This window comes from Oncorhynchus masou, chromosome 29 (genome assembly GCF_036934945.1).
Source record: "Oncorhynchus masou masou isolate Uvic2021 chromosome 29, UVic_Omas_1.1, whole genome shotgun sequence".
NCBI classification, from domain to species: domain Eukaryota; kingdom Metazoa; phylum Chordata; class Actinopteri; order Salmoniformes; family Salmonidae; genus Oncorhynchus; species Oncorhynchus masou.
In genome coordinates, this window is record NC_088240.1 from 91433677 (window position 1) to 91457001 (window position 23325).

The following is a 23325-nucleotide window of genomic DNA, read 5'->3' on the forward strand; positions in this document are numbered from 1 at the left end:
TATTTTTTTAAAGATTATACAGAATGTCGCACCAGCTCTAGTATGATGAGGAAACTATTAGGATCCACATCATATGATATATCAATGTGGTTTATGATGGCCAGGCGGCACAGTTTATGACGTGGCACGCAACCATTGGTTATGGTCGATCTGCTCATGTCGTCGGACAGGATCTGGACCAATGAATCCAGTCTCATTGAAGGAGGAGGAAGTCCAGCCAGACATTTCTTCAAAATAAAAGACACACAAACTACTGTAAATTGCTTGGATTTTAAAACGTTTAAAAACAAGTTCTGTTATATGAAATAAAATAAAAATCAACAAAATTATATACCATTAGATTTATTCAAAGCCTCTTTTGTATTTAATTAATGACATATTACCACAGTGACATTATACCAAAGCTGGTAACACCTGATGTTATTAAAAACCATTCAACTATTTACAGTGTTACGAAAGCATTAGCACATTAAAGGTCATTACATAACGAAGAGCTTTAAAGTCAAAATGAACGAATCAACAGAAAAACAAAGAGGCCTTTAACCAGATCCTCACAGGACTGTCCTGAACTCGTCAAAGATGAAACTTGGCACGTGGGCCTCGGCCACCTTTAAAGACAGAAAAACAACAGATTATTATACGCCTGTAAAATGTAATGTACCAGATAAATATCTTTTTTCATGGGCGTTGTTGCATATCCTAATCCAATCCTAATCCTAATCCAATCCTAATCCCAATCCTTATCCAATCCTAATCCAATCCTAAATCCAATCCTAATCCTAAATCCAATCCTAATGTAATCCAATCCTAATGTAATCCTAATGTAATCCAATCCTAATGTAATCCAATCCTAATGTAATCCAATCCTAATCCAATCCTAATGTAATCCAATCCTAATCCAATCCAATCCTAATGTAATCCAATCCTAATGTAATCCTAATCCAATCCTAATCTAATCCTAATCCAAATCGTAATCCAAATCCAATCCAAATCCTAATCCAATCCTAATCCTACCTTGCGAGGCAGTTTGGTGTAGCGTACGTAATCCTCCAGAAACATCAGAGCTCCCACCACATCGGACGGCATGTCCGGGATCTTCTGACTGGAAAATAATTATTTACCCAAAATCTACATGTCATTCAATTTGAAGCAGAATATAATACACAGTGATCCACAAAATGTACTTATATTTTTTAATTTAAGTGTATTTATACATATTAGATCTATGGAGATAACGTTTGTTTTTTTGTTGCAAGAAAGAGCTGTTTGAAATAGCAGCCTTGGGCAATGTTCACTAGCACTACATGTATTATATATAAATAAATCTGACTAATTTGATATCACTGCCACGCTCTTAAAATTAATGTGAATATGTGAGGTTTTTAAACTGGCAAATCAATCAACAAATCAACCAACGCACCAATCAACCAAACGCACCAATCAACCAAACGCACCAATCAACCAAACGCACCAATCAACCAAACGCACCAATCAACCAAACGCACCAATCAACCAAACGCACCAATCAACCAAACGCACCAATCAACCAAACGCACCAATCAACCAAACGCACCAATCAACCAAACGCACCAATCAACCAAACGCACCAATCAACCAAACGTACCTGGTGCACTGTTCCATGATGGAGCGTATGAATTGCCCAATGAGAGCCAGGAACTGCTCTGTGTATCTGGAGTGGAACTGTTTCAACAGAGTGAGCAGGCCAAGAACCAGAGGAGACCAGTCTACCGGGTCGGTGGCTTTCCTGCACGTCATCCCTGGACAAAGAGGAGGATACAGCCAATCACATGGTGGGACACACTCCATATGGGTCAGGACCAGCCAATCACAGTGGGACACACTCAACATGGGTCAGGACCAGCCAATCACATGGTTGGATACACTCCATATGGGTCATGACCTGCCAATCACATGGTTGGATACACTCAACATGGGTCAGGACCAGCCAATCACATGGTGGGACACACTCCATATGGGTCAGGACCAGCCAATCACATGGTGGGATACACTCCATATGGGTCAGGACCAGCCAATCACATGGTGGGATACACTCCATATGGGTCAGGACCAGCCAATCACATGGTGGGATACACTCCATATGGGTCAGGACCAGCCAATCACGTGGTGGGATACACTCCATATGGCTCAGGACCAGCCAATCACATGGTGGGATACACTCCATATGGGTCAGGACCAGCCAATCACATGGTGGGATACACTCCATATGGGTCAGGACCAGCCAATCACATGGTGGGATACACTCCATATGGGTCAGGACCAGCCAATCACATGGTGGGATACACTCCATATGGGTCAGGACCAGCCAATCACATGGTGGGATACACTCCATATGGGTCAGGACCAGCCAATCACATGGTGGGACACACTCCATATGGGTCAGGACCAGCCAATCACATGGTGGGACACACTCCATATGGGTCAGGACCAGCCAATCACATGGTGGGACACACTCCATATGGGTCAGGACCAGCCAATCACATGGTGGGACACACTCCATATGGGTCAGGACCAGCCAATCACATGGTGGGATACACTCCATATGGATCAGGACCAGCCAATCACATGGTGGGATACACTCAATATGGGTCAGGACCAGCCAATCACATGGTGGGATACACTCCATATGGGTCAGGACCAGCCAATCACATGGTGGGACACACTCCATATGGGTCAGGACCAGCCAATCACATGGTGGGATACACTCCATATGGGTCAGGACCAGCCAATCACGTGGTGGGATACACTCAATATGGGTCAGGACCAGCCAATCACATGGTGGGACACACTCCATATGGGTCAGGACCAGCCAATCACATGGTGGGATACACTCCATATGGCTCAGGACCAGCCAATCACGTGGTGGGACACACTCCATATGGGTCAGGACCAGCCAATCACGTGGTGGGACACACTCAATATGGGTCAGGACCAGCCAATCACATGGTGGGATACACTCCATATGGGTCAGGACCAGCCAATCACATGGTGGGATACACTCCATATGGGTCAGGACCAGCCAATCACATGGTGGGATACACTCCATATGGGTCAGGACCAGCCAATCACGTGGTGGGATACACTCCATATGGGTCAGGACCAGCCAATCACATGGTGGGACACACTCCATATGGGTCAGGACCAGAGATGATTAAAAAAAATATATATATATATATTACATAGTTTTTGGGATTAATTATTTTACAGATTATAAAATATTGAGATTCTCAGTTGGCCCATTATATTAGACTATCTGTATTACTGGGCTAGATCAGCCAATACGGTAGATGGTTATATTAGACTTTCTGTATTACTGGGCTAGATCAGCCAATACGGTAGATGGTTATATTAGACTATCTGTATTACTGGGCTAGATCAGCCAATATGGTAGATGGTTATATTAGACTATCTGTATTACTGGGCTAGATCAGCCAATACGGTAGATGGTTATATTAGACTATCTGTATTACTGGGCTAGATCAGCCAATACGGTAGATGGTTATATTAGACTATCTGTATTACTGGGCTAGATCAGCCAATACGGTAGATGGTTATATTAGGCTATCTGTATTACTGGGCTCGATCAGCCAATATGGTAGATGGTTATATTAGGCTATCTGTATTACTGGGCTCGATCAGCCAATATGGTAGATGGTTATATTAGACTATCTGTATTACTGGGCTCGATCAGCCAATACGGTAGATGGTTATATTAGACTATCTGTATTACTGGGCTAGATCAGCCAATACGGTAGATGGTTATATTAGACTATCTGTATTACTGGGCTTGATCAGCCAATATGGTAGATGGTTATATTAGACTATCTGTATTACTGGGCTTGATCAGCCAATATGGTTGATGTAGCTGGAAGACAGCAGAGATGGAGAGACTTGTCCTTTGTCTACAGCTGTTTAAATAGTCTACCTTCTAGGAGTGGGACGGTCTCTACAGCTGTTTAAATAGTTTACCTTCTAGGAGTGGGACGGTCTCTACAGCTGTTTAAATAGTCTACCTTCTAGGAGTGGGACGGTCTCTACAGCTGTTTAAATAGTCTACCTTCTAGGAGTGGGACGGTCTCTACAGCTGTTTAAATAGTCTACCTTCTAGGAGTGGGACGGTTTCTACAGCTGTTTAAATAGTCTACCTTCTAGGAGTGGGACGGTCTCTACAGCTGTTTAAATAGTCTACCTTCTAGGAGTGGGACGGTCTCTAAAGCTGTTTAAATAGTCTACCTTCTAGGAGTGGGACGGTCTCTACAGCTGTTTAAATAGTCTACCTTCTAGGAGTGGGACGGTTTCTACAGCTGTTTAAATAGTCTACCTTCTAGGAGTGGGACGGTCTCTACAGCTGTTTAAATGGTCTACCTTCTAGGAGTGGGACGGTCTCTACGGCTGTTTAAATGGTCTACCTTCTAGGAGTGGGACGGTCTCTACAGCTGTTTAAATAGTCTACCTTCTAGGAGTGGGACGGTCTCTACGGCTGTTTAAATAGTCTACCTTCTAGGAGTGGGACAGTCTCTACAGCTGTTTAAATAGTCTACCTTCTAGGAGTGGGACAGTCTCTACAGCTGTTTAAATAGTCTACCTTCTAGGAGTGGGACGGTCTCTACGGCTGTTTAAATAGTCTACCTTCTAGGAGTGGGACGGTCTCTACAGCTGTTTAAATAGTCTACCTTCTAGGAGTGGGACAGTCTCTACAGCTGTTTAAATAGTCTACCTTCTAGGAGTGGGACAGTCTCTACAGCTGTTTAAATAGTCTACCTTCTAGGAGTGGGACGGTCTCTACGGCTGTTTAAATAGTCTACCTTCTAGGAGTGGGACGGTCTCTACAGCTGTTTAAATAGTCTACCTTCTAGGAGTGGGACGGTCTCTACAGCTGTTTAAATAGTCTACCTTCTAGGAGTGGGACAGTCTCTACAGCTGTTTAAATAGTCTACCTTCTAGGAGTGGGACGGTCTCTACGGCTGTTTAAATGGTCTACCTTCTAGGAGTGGGACGTCTCTACAGCTGTTTAAATAGTCTACCTTCTAGGAGTGGGACGGTCTCTACAGCTGTTTAAATAGTCTACCTTCTAGGAGTGGGACGGTCTCTACGGCTGTTTAAATAGTCTACCTTCTAGGAGTGGGACGTCTCTACAGCTGTTTAAATAGTCTACCTTCTAGGAGTGGGACGGTCTCCACAGCTGTTTAAATAGTCTACCTTCTAGGAGTGGGACGGTCTCTACAGCTGTTTAAATAGTCTACCTTCTAGGAGTGGGACGGTCTCTACAGCTGTTTAAATAGTCTACCTTCTAGGAGAGGGACGGTCTCCACAGCTGTTTAAATAGTCTACCTTCTAGGAGTGGGACGGTCTCCACAGCTGTTTAAATAGTCTACCTTCTAGGAGTGGGACGGTCTCTACAGCTGTTTAAATAGTCTACCTTCTAGGAGTGGGACGGTCTCTACAGCTGTTTAAATAGTCTACCTTCTAGGAGTGGGACGGTCTCTACAGCTGTTTAAATAGTCTACCTTCTAGGAGTGGGACGGTCTCTACAGCTGTTTAAATAGTCTACCTTCTAGGAGTGGGACGGTCTCTACGGCTGTTTAAATAGTCTACCTTCTAGGAGTGGGACGGTCTCTACAGCTGTTTAAATAGTCTACCTTCTAGGAGTGGGACGGTCTCTACGGCTGTTTAAATAGTCTACCTTCTAGGAGAGGGACAGTCTCTACGGCTGTTTAAATAGTCTACCTTCTAGGAGTGGGACGGTCTCTACAGCTGTTTAAATAGTCTACCTTCTAGGAGTGGGACGGTCTCTACAGCTGTTTAAATAGTCTACCTTCTAGGAGTGGGACGGTCTCTACGGCTGTTTAAATAGTCTACCTTCTAGGAGTGGGACGGTCTCTACGGCTGTTTAAATAGTCTACCTTCTAGGAGTGGGACGGTCTCTACAGCTGTTTAAATTAGTCTACCTTCTAGGAGTGGGACGGTCTCTAGAGCTGTTTAAATAGTCTACCTTCTAGGAGTGGGACGGTCTCTACGGCTGTTTAAATAGTCTACCTTCTAGGAGAGGGACAGTCTCTACAGCTGTTTAAATAGTCTACCTTCTAGGAGTGGGACGGTCTCCACAGCTGTTTAAATAGTCTACCTTCTAGGAGTGGGACGGTCTCTACGGCTGTTTAAATAGTCTACCTTCTAGGAGTGGGACGGTCTCTACAGCTGTTTAAATAGTCTACCTTCTAGGAGTGGGACGGTCTCTACAGCTGTTTAAATAGTCTACCTTCTAGGAGTGGGACGGTCTCTACAGCTGTTTAAATAGTCTACCTTCTAGGAGTGGGACGGTCTCTACGGCTGTTTAAATAGTCTACCTTCTAGGAGTGGGACGGTCTCTACAGCTGTTTAAATAGTCTACCTTCTAGGAGTGGGACGGTCTCTACAGCTGTTTAAATAGTCTACCTTCTAGGAGTGGGACGGTCTCTACAGCTGTTTAAATAGTCTACCTTCTAGGAGTGGGACGGTCTCTACAGCTGTTTAAATAGTCTACCTTCTAGGAGTGGGACGGTCTCTACAGCTGTTTAAACGGTCTACCTTCTAGGAGTGGGACGGTCTCTACAGCTGTTTAAACAGTCTACCTTCTAGGAGTGGGACGGTCTCTACAGCTGTTTAAACAGTCTACCTTCTAGGAGTGGGACGATCTCTACAGCTGTTTAAACAGTCTACCTTCTAGGAGTGGGACGGTCTCTACAGCTGTTTAAACAGTCTACCTTCTAGGAGTGGGACGATCTCTACAGCTGTTTAAACAGTCTACCTTCTAGGAGTGGGACGGTCTCTACAGCTGTTTAAATAGTCTACCTTCTAGGAGTGGGACGGTCTCTACAGCTGTTTAAATAGTCTACCTTCTAGGAGTGGGACGGTCTCTACAGCTGTTTAAATAGTCTACCTTCTAGGAGTGGGACGGTCTCTACAGCTGTTTAAATAGTCTACCTTCTAGGAGTGGGACGGTCTCTACAGCTGTTTAAATAGTCTACCTTCTAGGAGTGGGACGGTCTCTACAGCTGTTTAAATAGTCTACCTTCTAGGAGTGGGACGGTCTCTACAGCTGTTTAAATAGTCTACCTTCAAGGAGTGGGACGGTCTCTACAGCTGTTTAAATAGTCTACCTTCTAGGAGTGGGACGGTCTCTACAGCTGTTTAAATGGTCTACCTTCTAGGAGTGGGACGGTCTCTACAGCTGTTTAAATAGTCTACCTTCTAGGAGTGGGACGGTCTCTACAGATAGAAGCAATCTCACGCCCAACTAGGACGATTTTCAGACCCAGAAATATGGGTGACTAATATTTATTTCAAGGCAATGTAGACTAATTATATTTAAATAAATGTAATATTTAAGTGAACTACCATGTGATTCTCTTCCCATGTAGACAGCCTTCTCCATTTCAATGAGACTACACATACTAGACCCACTCCCAACTAGGACCAGAGGCACTCCCGCGCCCAACTAGGACCAGAGGCACTCTCAGGCCCAACTAGGGCCAGAGGCACTCTCAGGCCCAACTAGGACCAGAGGCACTCTCAGGCCCAACTAGGGCCAGAGGCACTCTCAGGCCCAACTAGGACCAGAGGCACTCTCAGGCCCAACTAGGACCAGAGGCACTCTCAGGCCCAACTAGGACCAGAGGCACTCTCAGGCCCAACTAGGACCAGAGGCACTCTCAGGCCCAACTAGGACCAGAGGCACTCTCAGGCCCAACTAGGACCAGAGGCACTCTCAGGCCCAACTAGGACCAGAGGCACTCTCAGGCCCAACTAGGACCAGAGGCACTCTCAGGCCCAACTAGGACCAGAGGCACTCTCAGGCCCAACTAGGGCCAGAGGCACTCCCGCGCCCAACTAGGACCAGAGGCACTCCCGCGCCCAACTAGGACCAGAGGCACTCCCGCGCCCAACTAGGACCAGAGGCACTCCCGCGCCCAACTAGGACCAGAGGCACTCCCGCGCCCAACTAGGACCAGAGGCACTCCCGCGCCCAACTAGGACCAGAGGCACTCCCGCGCCCATCTAGGACCAGAGGCACTCCCGCGCCCAACTAGGACCAGAGGCACTCTCGCGCCCAACTAGGACCAGAGGCACTCTCAGGCCCAACTAGGACCAGAGGCACTCTCAGGCCCAACTAGGACCAGAGGCACTCTCAGGCCCAACTAGGACCAGAGGCACTCTCAGGCCCAACTAGGACCAGAGGCACTCTCAGGCCCAACTAGGACCAGAGGCACTCTCAGGCCCAACTAGGACCAGAGGCACTCTCAGGCCCAACTAGGACCAGAGGCACTCTCAGGCCCAACTAGGACCAGAGGCACTCTCAGGCCCAACTAGGACCAGAGGCACTCTCAGGCCCAACTAGGACCAGAGGCACTCTCAGGCCCAACTAGGACCAGACGCACTCTCAGGCCCAACTAGGACCAGAGGCACTCTCACGCCCAAATAGGAGAGGAAGACTACTGAAGTTGAAGCAGAGAACTCTGAGCGTGTGAATAATATTAAAAATAATGTTCTTTTAATTCAATAGGTATTAACATAACACATACAAAGAAGAAAGATTAATGTTTACAAATAATCTGTAGGACAATAAAAACATTTTAATCCCAAAAGTTGTCTGTCTGACCTCCCACAGCATGAAAAATGGAGACAACACCGCAATGATCTCTGTCAGGACCCGCGGGGAACCCAGCCCTCTACCTGGTACCTACTACCATCAGGACCCAGGGGAACCCAGCCCTCTACCTGGTACCTACTACCATCAGGACCCAGGGGAACCCAGCCCTCTACCTGGTACCTACTACCAAACCATCAGGACCCAGGGAACCCAGCCCTCTACCTGGTACCTACTACCAAACCATCAGGACCCAGGGGAACCCAGCCCTCTACCTGGTACCTACTACTATCAGGACCCAGGGGAACCCAGCCCTCTACCTGGTACCTACTACCATCAGGACCCAGGGGAACCCAGCCCTCTACCTGGTACCTACTACCATCAGGACCCAGGGGAACCCAGCCCTCTACCTGGTACCTACTACCAAACCATCAGGACCCAGGGGAACCCAGCCCTCTACCTGGTACCTACTACCAAACCATCAGGACCCAGGGGAACCCAGCCCTCTACCTGGTACCTACTACCATCAGGACCCAGGGGAACCCAGCCCTCTACCTGGTACCTACTACCATACCATCAGGACCCAGGGGAACTCAGCCCTCTATCTGGTACCTACTACCATACCATCAGGACCCAGGGGAACCCAGCCCTCTACCTGGTACCTACTACCATCAGGACCCAGGGGAACCCAGCCCTCTACCTGGTACCTACTACCATCAGGACCCAGGGGAACCCAGCCCTCTACCTGGTACCTACTACCATACCATCAGGACCCAGGGGAACCCAGCCCTCTACCTGGTACCTACTACCATCAGGACCCAGGGGAACCCAGCCCTCTACCTGGTACCTACTACCATCAGGACCCAGGGGAACCCAGCCCTCTACCTGGTAAATACTACCATCAGGACCCAGGGGAACCCAGCCCTCTACCTGGTACCTACTACCATCAGGACCCAGGGGAACCCAGCCCTCTACCTGATACCTACTACCATCAGGACCCAGGGGAACCCAGCCCTCTACCTGGTACCTACTACCATCAGGACCCAGGGGAACCCAGCCCTCTACCTGGTACCTACTACCATCAGGACCCAGGGGAACCCAGCCCTCTACCTGGTACCTACTACCATCAGGACCCAGGGGAACCCAGCCCTCTACCTGGTACCTACTACCATCAGGACCCAGGGGAACCCAGCCCTCTACCTGGTACCTACTACCATACCATCAGGACCCAGGGGAACCCAGCCCTCTACCTGGTACCTACTACCATACCATCAGGACCCAGGGGAACCCAGCCCTCTACCTGGTAGCTACTAACATACCATCAGGACCCAGGGGAACCCAGCCCTCTACCTGGTACCTACTACCATCAGGACCCAGGGGACCCCAGCCCTCTACCTGGTACCTACTACCATACCATCAGGACCCAGGGGACCCCAGCCCTCTACCTGGTACCTACTACCATACCATCAGGACCCAGGGGAACCCAGCCCTCTACCTGGTACCTACTACCATCAGGACCCAGGGGAACCCAGCCCTCTACCTGGTACCTACTACCATCAGGACCCAGGGGAACCCAGCCCTCTACCTGGTACCTACTACCATACCATCAGGACCCAGGGGAACCCAAACCTGTACCTGGTACCTACTACCATCAGGACCCAGGGGAACCCAGCCCTCTACCTGGTACCTACTACCATCAGGACCCAGGGGAACCCAGCCCTCTACCTGGTACCTACTACCATCAGGACCCAGGGGAACCCAGCCCTCTACCTGGTACCTACTACCATCAGGACCCAGGGGAACCCAGCCCTCTACCTGGTACCTACTACCATCAGGACCCAGGGGAACCCAGCCCTCTACCTGGTACCTACTACCATCAGGACCCAGGGGAACCCAGCCCTCTACCTGGTACCTACTACCATCAGGACCCAGGGGAACCCAGCCCTCTACCTGGTACCTACTACCATCAGGACCCAGGGGAACCCAGCCCTCTACCTGGTACCTACTACCATACCATCAGGACCCAGGGGAACCCAGCCCTCTACCTGGTACCTACTACCATACCATCAGGACCCAGGGGACCCCAGCCCTCTACATTTACATTTACATTTAAGTCATTTAGCAGACGCTCTTATCCAGAGCGACTTACAAATTGGTGAATTCACCTTCTGACATCCAGTGGAACAGCCACTTTACAATTGTGCATCTAAATCATTAAGGGGGGGGTGAGAAGGATTACTTATCCTATCCTAGGTATTCCTTGAAGAGGTGGGGTTTCAGGTGTCTCCGGAAGGTGGTGATTGGTACCTACTACCATCAGGACCCAGGGGAACCCAGCCCTCTACCTGGTACCTACTACCATCAGGACCCAGGGGAACCCAGCCCTCTACCTGGTACCTACTACCATCAGGACCCAGGGGAACCCAGCCCTCTACCTGGTACCTACTACCATCAGGACCCAGGGGACCCCAGCCCTCTACCTGGTACCTACTACCATACCATCAGGACCCATGGGACCCCAGCCCTCTACCTGGTACCTACTACCATACCATCAGGACCCAGGGGACCCCAGCCATCTACCTGGTACCTACTACCATACCATCAGGACCCAGGGGACCCCAGCCCTCTACCTGGTACCTACTACCATCAGGACCCAGGGGACCCCAGCCCTCTACCTACTACCATACCATCAGGACCCAGGGGAACCCAGCCCTCTACCTGGTAGCTACTAACATACCATCAGGACCCAGGGGACCCCAGCCCTCTACCTGGTACCTACTACCATACCATCAGGACCCAGGGGACCCCAGCCCTCTACCTGGTACCTACTACCATACCATCAGGACCCAGGGGAACCCAGCCCTCTACCTGGTACCTACTACCATCAGGACCCAGGGGAACCCAGCCCTCTACCTGGTACCTACTACCATCAGGACCCAGGGGAACCCAAACCTGTACCTGGTACCTACTACCATCAGGACCCAGGGGAACCCAGCCCTGTACCTGGTACCTACTACCATCAGGACCCAGGGGAACCCAGCCCTCTACCTGGTACCTACTACCATCAGGACCCAGGGGAACCCAGCCCTCTACCTGGTACCTACTACCATCAGGACCCAGGGGAACCCAGCCCTCTACCTGGTACCTACTACCATCAGGACCCAGGGGAACCCAGCCCTCTACCTGGTACCTACTACCATCAGGACCCAGGGGAACCCAGCCCTCTACCTGGTACCTACTACCATCAGGACCCAGGGGAACCCAGCCCTCTACCTGGTACCTACTACCATCAGGACCCAGGGGAACCCAGCCCTCTACCTGGTACCTACTACCATCAGGACCCAGGGGAACCCAGCCCTCTACCTGGTACCTACTACCATACCATCAGGACCCAGGGGAACCCAGCCCTCTACCTGGTACCTACTACCATCAGGACCCAGGGGAACCCAGCCCTCTACCTGGTACCTACTACCATACCATCAGGACCCAGGGGACCCCAGCCCTCTACATTTACATTTACATTTAAGTCATTTAGCAGACGCTCTTATCCAGAGCGACTTACAAATTGGTGAATTCACCTTCTGACATCCAGTGGAACAGCCACTTTACAATTGTGCATCTAAATCATTAAGGGGGGGGGGGGGGGTGAGAAGGATTACTTATCCTATCCTAGGTATTCCTTGAAGAGGTGGGGTTTCAGGTGTCTCCGGAAGGTGGTGATTGGTACCTACTACCATCAAGACCCAGGGGAACCCAGCCCTCTACCTGGTACCTACTACCATCAGGACCCAGGGGACCCCAGCCCTCTACCTGGTACCTACTACCATCAGAACCCAGGGGAACCCAGCCCTCTACCTGGTACCTACTACCATCAGGACCCAGGGGAACCCAGCCCTCTACCTGGTACCTACTACCATCAGGACCCAGGGGACCCCAGCCCTCTACCTGGTACCTACTACCATCAGGACCCAGGGGACCCCAGCCCTCTACCTGGTACCTACTACCATCAGGACCCAGGGGACCCCAGCCCTCTACCTGGTACCTACTACCATCAGGACCCAGGGGAACCCAGCCCTCTACCTGGTACCTACTACCATCAGGACCCAGGGGAACCCAGCCCTCTACCTGGTAAATACTACCATACCATCAGGACCCAGGGGAACCCAGCCCTCTACCTACTACCATACCATCAGGACCCAGGGGAACCCAGCCCTCTACCTGGTACCTACTACCATCAGGACCCAGGGGAACCCAGCCCTCTACCTGGTACCTACTACCATACCATCAGGACCCAGGGGAACCCAGCCCTCTACCTGGTACCTACTACCATACCATCAGGACCCAGGGGAACCCAGCCCTCTACCTGGTACCTACTACCATACCATCAGGACCCAGGGGAACCCAGCCCTCTACCTGGTACCTACTACCATCAGGACCCAGGGGAACCCAGCCCTCTACCTGGTACCTACTACCATCAGGACCCAGGGGAACCCAGCCCTCTACCTGGTACCTACTACCATCAGGACCCAGGGGAACCCAGCCCTCTACCTGGTACCTACTACCATACCATCAGGACCCAGGGGAACCCAGCCCTCTACCTGGTACCTACTACCATACCATCAGGACCAAGGGGAACCCAGCCCTCTACCTGGTACCTACTACCATACCATCAGGACCCAGGGGAACCCAGCCCTCTACCTGGTACCTACTACCACCAGGACCCAGGGGAACCCAGCCCTCTACCTGGTACCTACTACCATCAGGACCCAGGGGAACCCAGCCCTCTACCTGGTACCTACTACCATCAGGACCCAGGGGAACCCAGCCCTCTACCTGGTACCTACTACCATACCATCAGGACCCAGGGGAACCCAGCCCTCTACCTGGTACCTACTACCATACCATCAGGACCCAGGGAAACCCAGCCCTCTACCTGGTAGCTACTAACATACCATCAGGACCCAGGGGAACCCAGCCCTCTACCTGGTACCTACTACCATCAGGACCCAGGGGAACCCAGCCCTCTACATGGTACCTACTACCATCAGGACCCAGGGGACCCCAGCCCTCTACCTGGTACCTACTACAATCAGGACCCAGGGGACCCCAGCCCTCTACCTGGTACCTACTACCATACCATCAGGACCCAGGGGACCCCAGCCCTCTACCTGGTACCTACTACCATACCATCAGGACCCAGGGGAACCCAGCCCTCTACCTGGTACCTACTACCATCAGGACCCAGGGGAACCCAGCCCTCTACCTGGTACCTACTACCATCAGGACCCAGGGGAACCCAGCCCTCTACCTGGTACCTACTACCATCAGGACCCAGGGGAACCCAGCCCTCTACCTGGTACCTACTACCATCAGGACCCAGGGGAACCCAGCCCTCTACCTGGTACCTACTACCATACCATCAGGACCCAGGGGAACCCAGCCCTCTACCTGGTACCTACTACCATACCATCAGGACCCAGGGGACCCCAGCCCTCTACATTTACATTTACATTTAAGTCATTTAGCAGACGCTCTTATCCAGAGCGACTTACAAATTGGTGAATTCAACTTCTGACATCCAGTGGAACAGCCACTTTACAATTGTGCATCTAAATCATTAAGGGGGGGGGGGTGAGAAGGATTACTTATCCTATCCTAGGTATTCCTTGAAGAGGTGGGGTTTCAGGTGTCTCCGGAAGGTGGTGATTGGTACCTACTACCATCAGGACCCAGGGGAACCCAGCCCTCTACCTGGTACCTACTACCATCAGGACCCAGGGGACCCCAGCCCTCTACCTGGTACCTACTACCATCAGAACCCAGGGGAACCCAGCCCTCTACCTGGTACCTACTACCATCAGGACCCAGGGGAACCCAGCCCTCTACCTGGTACCTACTACCATCAGGACCCAGGGGACCCCAGCCCTCTACCTGGTACCTACTACCATCAGGACCCAGGGGACCCCAGCCCTCTACCTGGTACCTACTACCATACCATCAGGACCCAGGGGACCCCAGCCCTCTACCTGGTACTTACTACCATCAGGACCCAGGGGACCCCAGCCCTCTACCTGGTACCTACTACCATCAGAACCCAGGGGAACCCAGCCCTCTACCTGGTACCTACTACCATCAGGACCCAGGGGAACCCAGCCCTCTACCTGGTACCTACTACCATCAGGACCCAGGGGACCCCAGCCCTCTACCTGGTACCTACTACCATCAGGACCCAGGGGACCCCAGCCCTCTACCTGGTACCTACTACCATACCATCAGGACCCAGGGGACCCCAGCCCTCTACCTGGTACCTACTACCATACCATCAGGACCCAGGGGACCCCAGCCCTCTACCTGGTACCTACTACCATCAGGACCCAGGGGACCCCAGCCCTCTACCTGGTACCTACTACCATCAGGACCCAGGGGAACCCAGCCCTCTACCTGGTACCTACTACCATCAGGACCCAGGGGAACCCAGCCCTCTACCTGGTACCTACTACCATCAGGACCCAGGGGAACCCAGCCCTCTACCTGGTACCTACTACCATCAGGACCCAGGGGAACCCAGCCCTCTACCTGGTACCTACTACCATACCATCAGGACCCAGGGGAACCCAGCCCTCTACCTGGTACCTACTACCATCAGGACCCAGGGGAACCCAGCCCTCTACCTGGTACCTACTACCATCAGGACCCTGGGGAACCCAGCCCTCTACCTGGTACCTACTACCATCAGGACCCAGGGGAACCCAGCCCTCTACCTGGTACCTACTACCATACCATCAGGACCCAGGGGAACCCAGCCCTCTACCTGGTACCTACTACCATACCATCAGGACCCAGGGGAACCCAGCCCTCTACCTACTACCATACCATCAGGACCCAGGGGAACCCAGCCCTCTACCTGGTACCTACTACCATCAGGACCCAGGGGAACCCAGCCCTCTACCTGGTACCTACTACCATACCATCAGGACCCAGGGGAACCCAGCCCTCTACCTGGTACCTACTACCATACCATCAGGACCCAGGGGAACCCAGCCCTCTACCTGGTACCTACTACCATCAGGACCCAGGGGAACCCAGCCCTCTACCTGGTACCTACTACCATACCATCAGGACCCAGGGGAACCCAGCCCTCTACCTGGTACCTACTACCATACCATCAGGACCCAGGGGAACCCAGCCCTCTACCTGGTACCTACTACCATCAGGACCCAGGGGAAACCAGCCCTCTACCTGGTACCTACTACCATCAGGACCCAGGGGAAACCAGCCCTCTACCTGGTACCTACTACCATCAGGACCCAGGGGAACCCAGCCCTCTACCTGGTACCTACTACCATACCATCAGGACCCAGGGGAACCCAGCCCTCTACCTGGTACCTACTACCATCAGGACCCAGGGGAAACCAGCCCTCTACCTGGTACCTACTACCATCAGGACCCAGGGGAACCCAGCCCTCTACCTGGTACCTACTACCATCAGGACCCAGGGGAACCCAGCCCTCTACCTGGTACCTACTACCATCAGGACCCAGGGGAACCCAGCCCTCTACCTGGTACCTACTACCATCAGGACCCAGGGGAACCCAGCCCTCTACCTGGTACCTACTACCATCAGGACCCAGGGGAACCCAGCCCTCTACCTGGTACCTACTACCATACCATCAGGACCCAGGGGAACCCAGCCCTCTACCTGGTACCTACTACCATCAGGACCCAGGGGAACCCAGCCCTCTACCTGGTACCTACTACCATCAGGACCCAGGGGAACCCAGCCCTCTACCTGGTACCTACTACCATCAGGACCCAGGGGAACCCAGCCCTCTACCTGGTACCTACTACCATCAGGACCCAGGGGAACCCAGCCCTCTACCTGGTACCTACTACCATCAGGACCCAGGGGAACCCAGCCCTCTACCTGGTACCTACTACCATACCATCAGGACCCAGGGGAACCCAGCCCTCTACCTGGTAACTACTACCATCAGGACCCAGGGGAACCCAGCCCTCTACCTGGTACCTACTACCATACCATCAGGACCCAGGGGAACCCAGCCCTCTACCTGGTACCTACTACCATCAGGACCCAGGGGAACCCAGCCCTCTACCTGGTACCTACTACCATCAGGACCCAGGGGAACCCAGCCCTCTACCTGGTACCTACTACCATCAGGACCCAGGGGAACCCAGCCCTCTACCTGGTACCTACTACCATACGGACCCAGGGGAACCCAGCCCTCTACCTGGTACCTACTATCATCAGGACCCAGGGGAACCCAGCCCTCTACCTGGTACCTACTACCATCAGGACCCAGGGGAACCCAGCCCTCTACCTGTACCTACTACCATCAGGACCCAGGGGAACCCAGCCCTCTACCTGGTACCTACTACCATCAGGACCCAGGGGAACCCAGCCCTCTACCTGGTACCTACTACCATCAGGACCCAGGGGAACCCAGCCCTCTACCTGGTAGCTACTAACATACCATCAGGACCCAGGGGAACCCAGCCCTCTACCTGGTACCTACTACCATACCATCAGGACCCAGGGGAACCCAGCCCTCTAGGACCCAGGGGAACCCAGCCCTCTACCTGGTACCTACTACCATCAGGACCCAGGGGAACCCAGCCCTCTACCTGGTACCTACTACCATACCATCAGGACCCAGGGGAACCCAGCCCTCTACCTGGTACCTACTACCATACCATCAGGACCCAGGGGAACCCAGCCCTCTACCTGGTACCTACTACCATCAGGACCCAGGGGAACCCAGCCCTCTACCTGGTACCTACTACCATCAGGACCCAGGGGAACCCAGCCCTCTACCTGGTACCTACTACCATACCATCAGGACCCAGGGGAACCCAGCCCTCTACCTGGTACCTACTACCATACCATCAGGACCCAGGGGAACCCAGCCCTCTACCTGGTACCTACTACCATACGGACCCAGGGGAACCCAGCCCTCTACCTGGTACCTACTATCATCAGGACCCAGGGGAACCCAGCCCTCTACCTGGTACCTACTACCATCAGGACCCAGGGGAACCCAGCCCTCTACCTGGTACCTACTACCATACGGACCCAGGCGAACCCAGCCCTCTACCTGGTACCTACTATCATCAGGACCCAGGGGAACCCAGCCCTCTACCTGGTACCTACTACCATCAGGACCCAGGGGAACCCAGCCCTCTACCTGTACCTACTACCATCAGGACCCAGGGGAACCCAGCCCTCTACCTGGTACCTACTACCATCAGGACCCAGGGGAACCCAGCCCTCTACCTGGTACCTACTACCATCAGGACCCAGGGGAACCCAGCCCTCTACCTGGTAGCTACTAACATACCATCAGGACCCAGGGGAACCCAGCCCTCTACCTGGTACCTACTACCATACCATCAGGACCCAGGGGAACCCAGCCCTCTACCTGGTACCTACTACCATCAGGACCCAGGGGAACCCAGCCCTCTACCTGGTACCTACTACCATACCATCAGGACCCAGGGGAACCCAGCCCTCTACCTGGTACCTACTACCATACCATCCATCAGGACCCAGGGGAACCCAGCCCTCTACCTGGTACCTACTACCATCAGGACCCAGGGGAACCCAGCCCTCTACCTGGTACCTACTACCATCAGGACCCAGGGGAACCCAGCCCTCTACCTGGTACCTACTACCATACCATCAGGACCCAGGGGAACCCAGCCCTCTACCTGGTACCTACTACCATCAGGACCCAGGGGAACCCAGCCCTCTACCTGGTACCTACTACCATCAGGACCCAGGGGAACCCAGCCCTCTACCTGGTACCTACTACCATACCATCAGGACCCAGGGGAACCCAGCCCTCTACCTGGTACCTACTACCATCAGGACCCAGGGGAACCCAGCCCTCTACCTGGTACCTACTACCATACCATCAGGACCCAGGGGAACCCAGCCCTCTACCTGGTACCTACTACCATCAGGACCCAGGGGAACCCAGCCCTCTACCTGGTACCTACTACCATCAGGACCCAGGGGAACCCAGCCCTCTACCTGGTACCTACTACCATACCATCAGGACCCAGGGGAACCCAGCCCTCTACCTGGTACCTACTACCATCAGGACCCAGGGGAACCCAGCCCTCTACCTGGTACCTACTACCATACCATCAGGACCCAGGGGAACCCAGCCCTCTACCTGGTACCTACTACCATACCATCAGGACCCAGGGGAACCCAGCCCTCTACCTGGTACCTACTACCATCAGGACCCAGGGGAACCCAGCCCTCTACCTGGTACCTACTACCATCAGGACCCAGGGGAACCCAGCCCTCTACCTGGTACCTACTACCATACCATCAGGACCCAGGGGAACCCAGCCCTCTACCTGGTACCTACTACCATACCATCAGGACCCAGGGGAACCCAGCCCTCTACCTGGTACCTACTACCATCAGGACCCAGGGGAACCCAGCCCTCTACCTGGTACCTACTACCATCAGGACCCAGGGGAACCCAGCCCTCTACCTGGTACCTACTACCATCAGGACCCAGGGGAACCCAGCCCTCTACCTGGTACCTACTACCATACGGACCCAGGGGAACCCAGCCCTCTACCTGGTACCTACTATCATCAGGACCCAGGGGAACCCAGCCCTCTACCTGGTACCTACTACCATCAGGACCCAGGGGAACCCAGCCCTCTACCTGTACCTACTACCATCAGGACCCAGGGGTACCCAGCCCTCTACCTGGTACCTACTACCATCAGGACCCAGGGGAACCCAGCCCTCTACCTGGTACCTACTACCATCAGGACCCAGGGGAACCCAGCCCTCTACCTGGTAGCTACTAACATACCATCAGGACCCAGGGGAACCCAGCCCTCTACCTGGTACCTACTACCATACCATCAGGACCCAGGGGAACCCAGCCCTCTACCTGGTACCTACTACCATCAGGACCCAGGGGAACCCAGCCCTCTACCTGGTACCTACTACCATACCATCAGGACCCAGGGGAACCCAGCCCTCTACCTGGTACCTACTACCATACCATCAGGACCCAGGGGAACCCAGCCCTCTACCTGGTACCTACTACCATCAGGACCCAGGGGAACCCAGCCCTCTACCTGGTACCTACTACCATCAGGACCCAGGGGAACCCAGCCCTCTACCTGGTACCTACTACCATACGGACCCAGGGGAACCCAGCCCTCTACCTGGTACCTACTATCATCAGGACCCAGGGGAACCCAGCCCTCTACCTGGTACCTACTACCATCAGGACCCAGGGGAACCCAGCCCTCTACCTGTACCTACTACCATCAGGACCCAGGGGAACCCAGCCCTCTACCTGGTACCTACTACCATCAGGACCCAGGGGAACCCAGCCCTCTACCTGGTACCTACTACCATCAGGACCCAGGGGAACCCAGCCCTCTACCTGGTAGCTACTAACATACCATCAGGACCCAGGGGAACCCAGCCCTCTACCTGGTACCTACTACCATACCATCAGGACCCAGGGGAACCCAGCCCTCTACCTGGTACCTACTACCATCAGGACCCAGGGGAACCCAGCCCTCTACCTGGTACCTACTACCATACCATCAGGACCCAGGGGAACCCAGCCCTCTACCTGGTACCTACTACCATACCATCAGGACCCAGGGGAACCCAGCCCTCTACCTGGTACCTACTACCATCAGGACCCAGGGGAACCCAGCCCTCTACCTGGTACCTACTACCATCAGGACCCAGGGGAACCCAGCCCTCTACCTGGTACCTACTACCATACCATCAGGACCCAGGGGAACCCAGCCCTCTACCTGGTACCTACTACCATCAGGACCCAGGGGAACCCAGCCCTCTACCTGGTACCTACTACCATCAGGACCCAGGGGAACCCAGCCCTCTACCTGGTACCTACTACCATACCATCAGGACCCAGGGGAACCCAGCCCTCTACCTGGTACCTACTACCATCAGGACCCAGGGGAACCCAGCCCTCTACCTGGTACCTACTACCATACCATCAGGACCCAGGGGAACCCAGCCCTCTACCTGGTACCTACTACCATCAGGACCCAGGGGAACCCAGCCCTCTACCTGGTACCTACTACCATCAGGACCCAGGGGAACCCAGCCCTCTACCTGGTACCTACTACCATACGGACCCAGGGGAACCCAGCCCTCTACCTGGTACCTACTACCATCAGGACCCAGGGGAACCCAGCCCTCTACCTGGTACCTACTACCATCAGGACCCAGGGGAACCCAGCCCTCTACCTGTACCTACTACCATCAGGACCCAGGGGAACCCAGCCCTCTACCTGGTACCTACTACCATCAGGACCCAGGGGAACCCAGCCCTCTACCTGGTACCTACTACCATCAGGACCCAGGGGAACCCAGCCCTCTACCTGGTAGCTACTACCATACCATCAGGACCCAGGGGAACCCAGCCCTCTACCTGGTACCTACTACCATACCATCAGGACCCAGGGGAACCCAGCCCTCTACCTGGTACCTACTACCATCAGGACCCAGGGGAACCCAGCCCTCTACCTGGTACCTACTACCATACCATCAGGACCCAGGGGAACCCAGCCCTCTACCTGGTACCTACTACCATACCATCAGGACCCAGGGGAACCCAGCCCTCTACCTGGTACCTACTACCATCAGGACCCAGGGGAACCCAGCCCTCTACCTGGTACCTACTACCATACCATCAGGACCCAGGGGAACCCAGCCCTCTACCTGGTACCTACTACCATACCATCAGGACCCAGGGGAACCCAGCCCTCTACCTGGTACCTACTACCATCAGGACCCAGGGGAACCCAGCCCTCTACCTGGTACCTACTACCATCAGGACCCAGGGGAACCCAGCCCTCTACCTGGTACCTACTACCATCAGGACCCAGGGGAACCCAGCCCTCTACCTGGTACCTACTACCATCAGGACCCAGGGGAACCCAGCCCTCTACCTGGTACCTACTACCATCAGGACCCAGGGGAACCCAGCCCTCTACCTGGTACCTACTACCATACCATCAGGACCCAGGGGAACCCAGCCCTCTACCTGGTACCTACTACCATCAGGACCCAGGGGAACCCAGCCCTCTACCTGGTACCTACTACCATCAGGACCCAGGGGAACCCAGCCCTCTACCTGGTACCTACTACCATCAGGACCCAGGGGAACCCAGCCCTCTACCTGGTACCTACTACCATACCATCAGGACCCAGGGGAACCCAGCCCTCTACCTGGTACCTACTACCATACCATCAGGACCCAGGGGAACCCAGCCCTCTACCTGGTACCTACTACCATCAGGACCCAGGGGAACCCAGCCCTCTACCTGGTACCTACTACCATCAGGACCCAGGGGAACCCAGCCCTCTACCTGGTACCTACTACCATCAGGACCCAGGGGAACCCAGCCCTCTACCTGGTACCTACTACCATACGGACCCAGGGGAACCCAGCCCTCTACCTGGTACCTACTATCATCAGGACCCAGGGGAACCCAGCCCTCTACCTGGTACCTACTACCATCAGGACCCACCTGGTACCTACTACCATCAGGAACCCAGCCCTCTACCTGTACCTACTACCATCAGGACCCAGGGGTACCCAGCCCTCTACCTGGTACCTACTACCATCAGGACCCAGGGGAACCCAGCCCTCTACCTGGTACCTACTACCATCAGGACCCAGGGGAACCCAGCCCTCTACCTGGTAGCTACTAACATACCATCAGGACCCAGGGGAACCCAGCCCTCTACCTGGTACCTACTACCATACCATCAGGACCCAGGGGAACCCAGCCCTCTACCTGGTACCTACTACCATCAGGACCCAGGGGAACCCAGCCCTCTACCTGGTACCTACTACCATACCATCAGGACCCAGGGGAACCCAGCCCTCTACCTGGTACCTACTACCATACCATCAGGACCCAGGGGAACCCAGCCCTCTACCTGGTACCTACTACCATCAGGACCCAGGGGAACCCAGCCCTCTACCTGGTACCTACTACCATCAGGACCCAGGGGAACCCAGCCCTCTACCTGGTACCTACTACCATACGGACCCAGGGGAACCCAGCCCTCTACCTGGTACCTACTATCATCAGGACCCAGGGGAACCCAGCCCTCTACCTGGTACCTACTACCATCAGGACCCAGGGGAACCCAGCCCTCTACCTGTACCTACTACCATCAGGACCCAGGGGAACCCAGCCCTCTACCTGGTACCTACTACCATCAGGACCCAGGGGAACCCAGCCCTCTACCTGGTACCTACTACCATCAGGACCCAGGGGAACCCAGCCCTCTACCTGGTAGCTACTAACATACCATCAGGACCCAGGGGAACCCAGCCCTCTACCTGGTACCTACTACCATACCATCAGGACCCAGGGGAACCCAGCCCTCTACCTGGTACCTACTACCATCAGGACCCAGGGGAACCCAGCCCTCTACCTGGTACCTACTACCATACCATCAGGACCCAGGGGAACCCAGCCCTCTACCTGGTACCTACTACCATACCATCAGGACCCAGGGGAACCCAGCCCTCTACCTGGTACCTACTACCATCAGGACCCAGGGGAACCCAGCCCTCTACCTGGTACCTACTACCATCAGGACC

The 23325-nt window shown here is 53.8% G+C and overlaps 1 protein-coding gene across 1 annotated transcript in view; it reads right to left on the reverse strand.

Moving 5' to 3' along the window:
* Window positions 1-256: 256 nt before the first annotated feature.
* Window positions 257-23325, reverse strand: part of washc5 (WASH complex subunit 5) — a 77601-nt gene continuing 54532 nt past the window's right edge. The window contains exons 27-29 of the mRNA XM_064946865.1: window positions 1625-1778; window positions 1015-1102; window positions 257-608 (exon numbers count right to left, since the gene is read on the reverse strand). Of these exons, the coding sequence (XP_064802937.1) occupies window positions 552-608; window positions 1015-1102; window positions 1625-1778 (299 nt within the window). The 3' untranslated portion in view covers window positions 257-551. The remainder of the gene's footprint in view (window positions 609-1014; window positions 1103-1624; window positions 1779-23325) is intronic.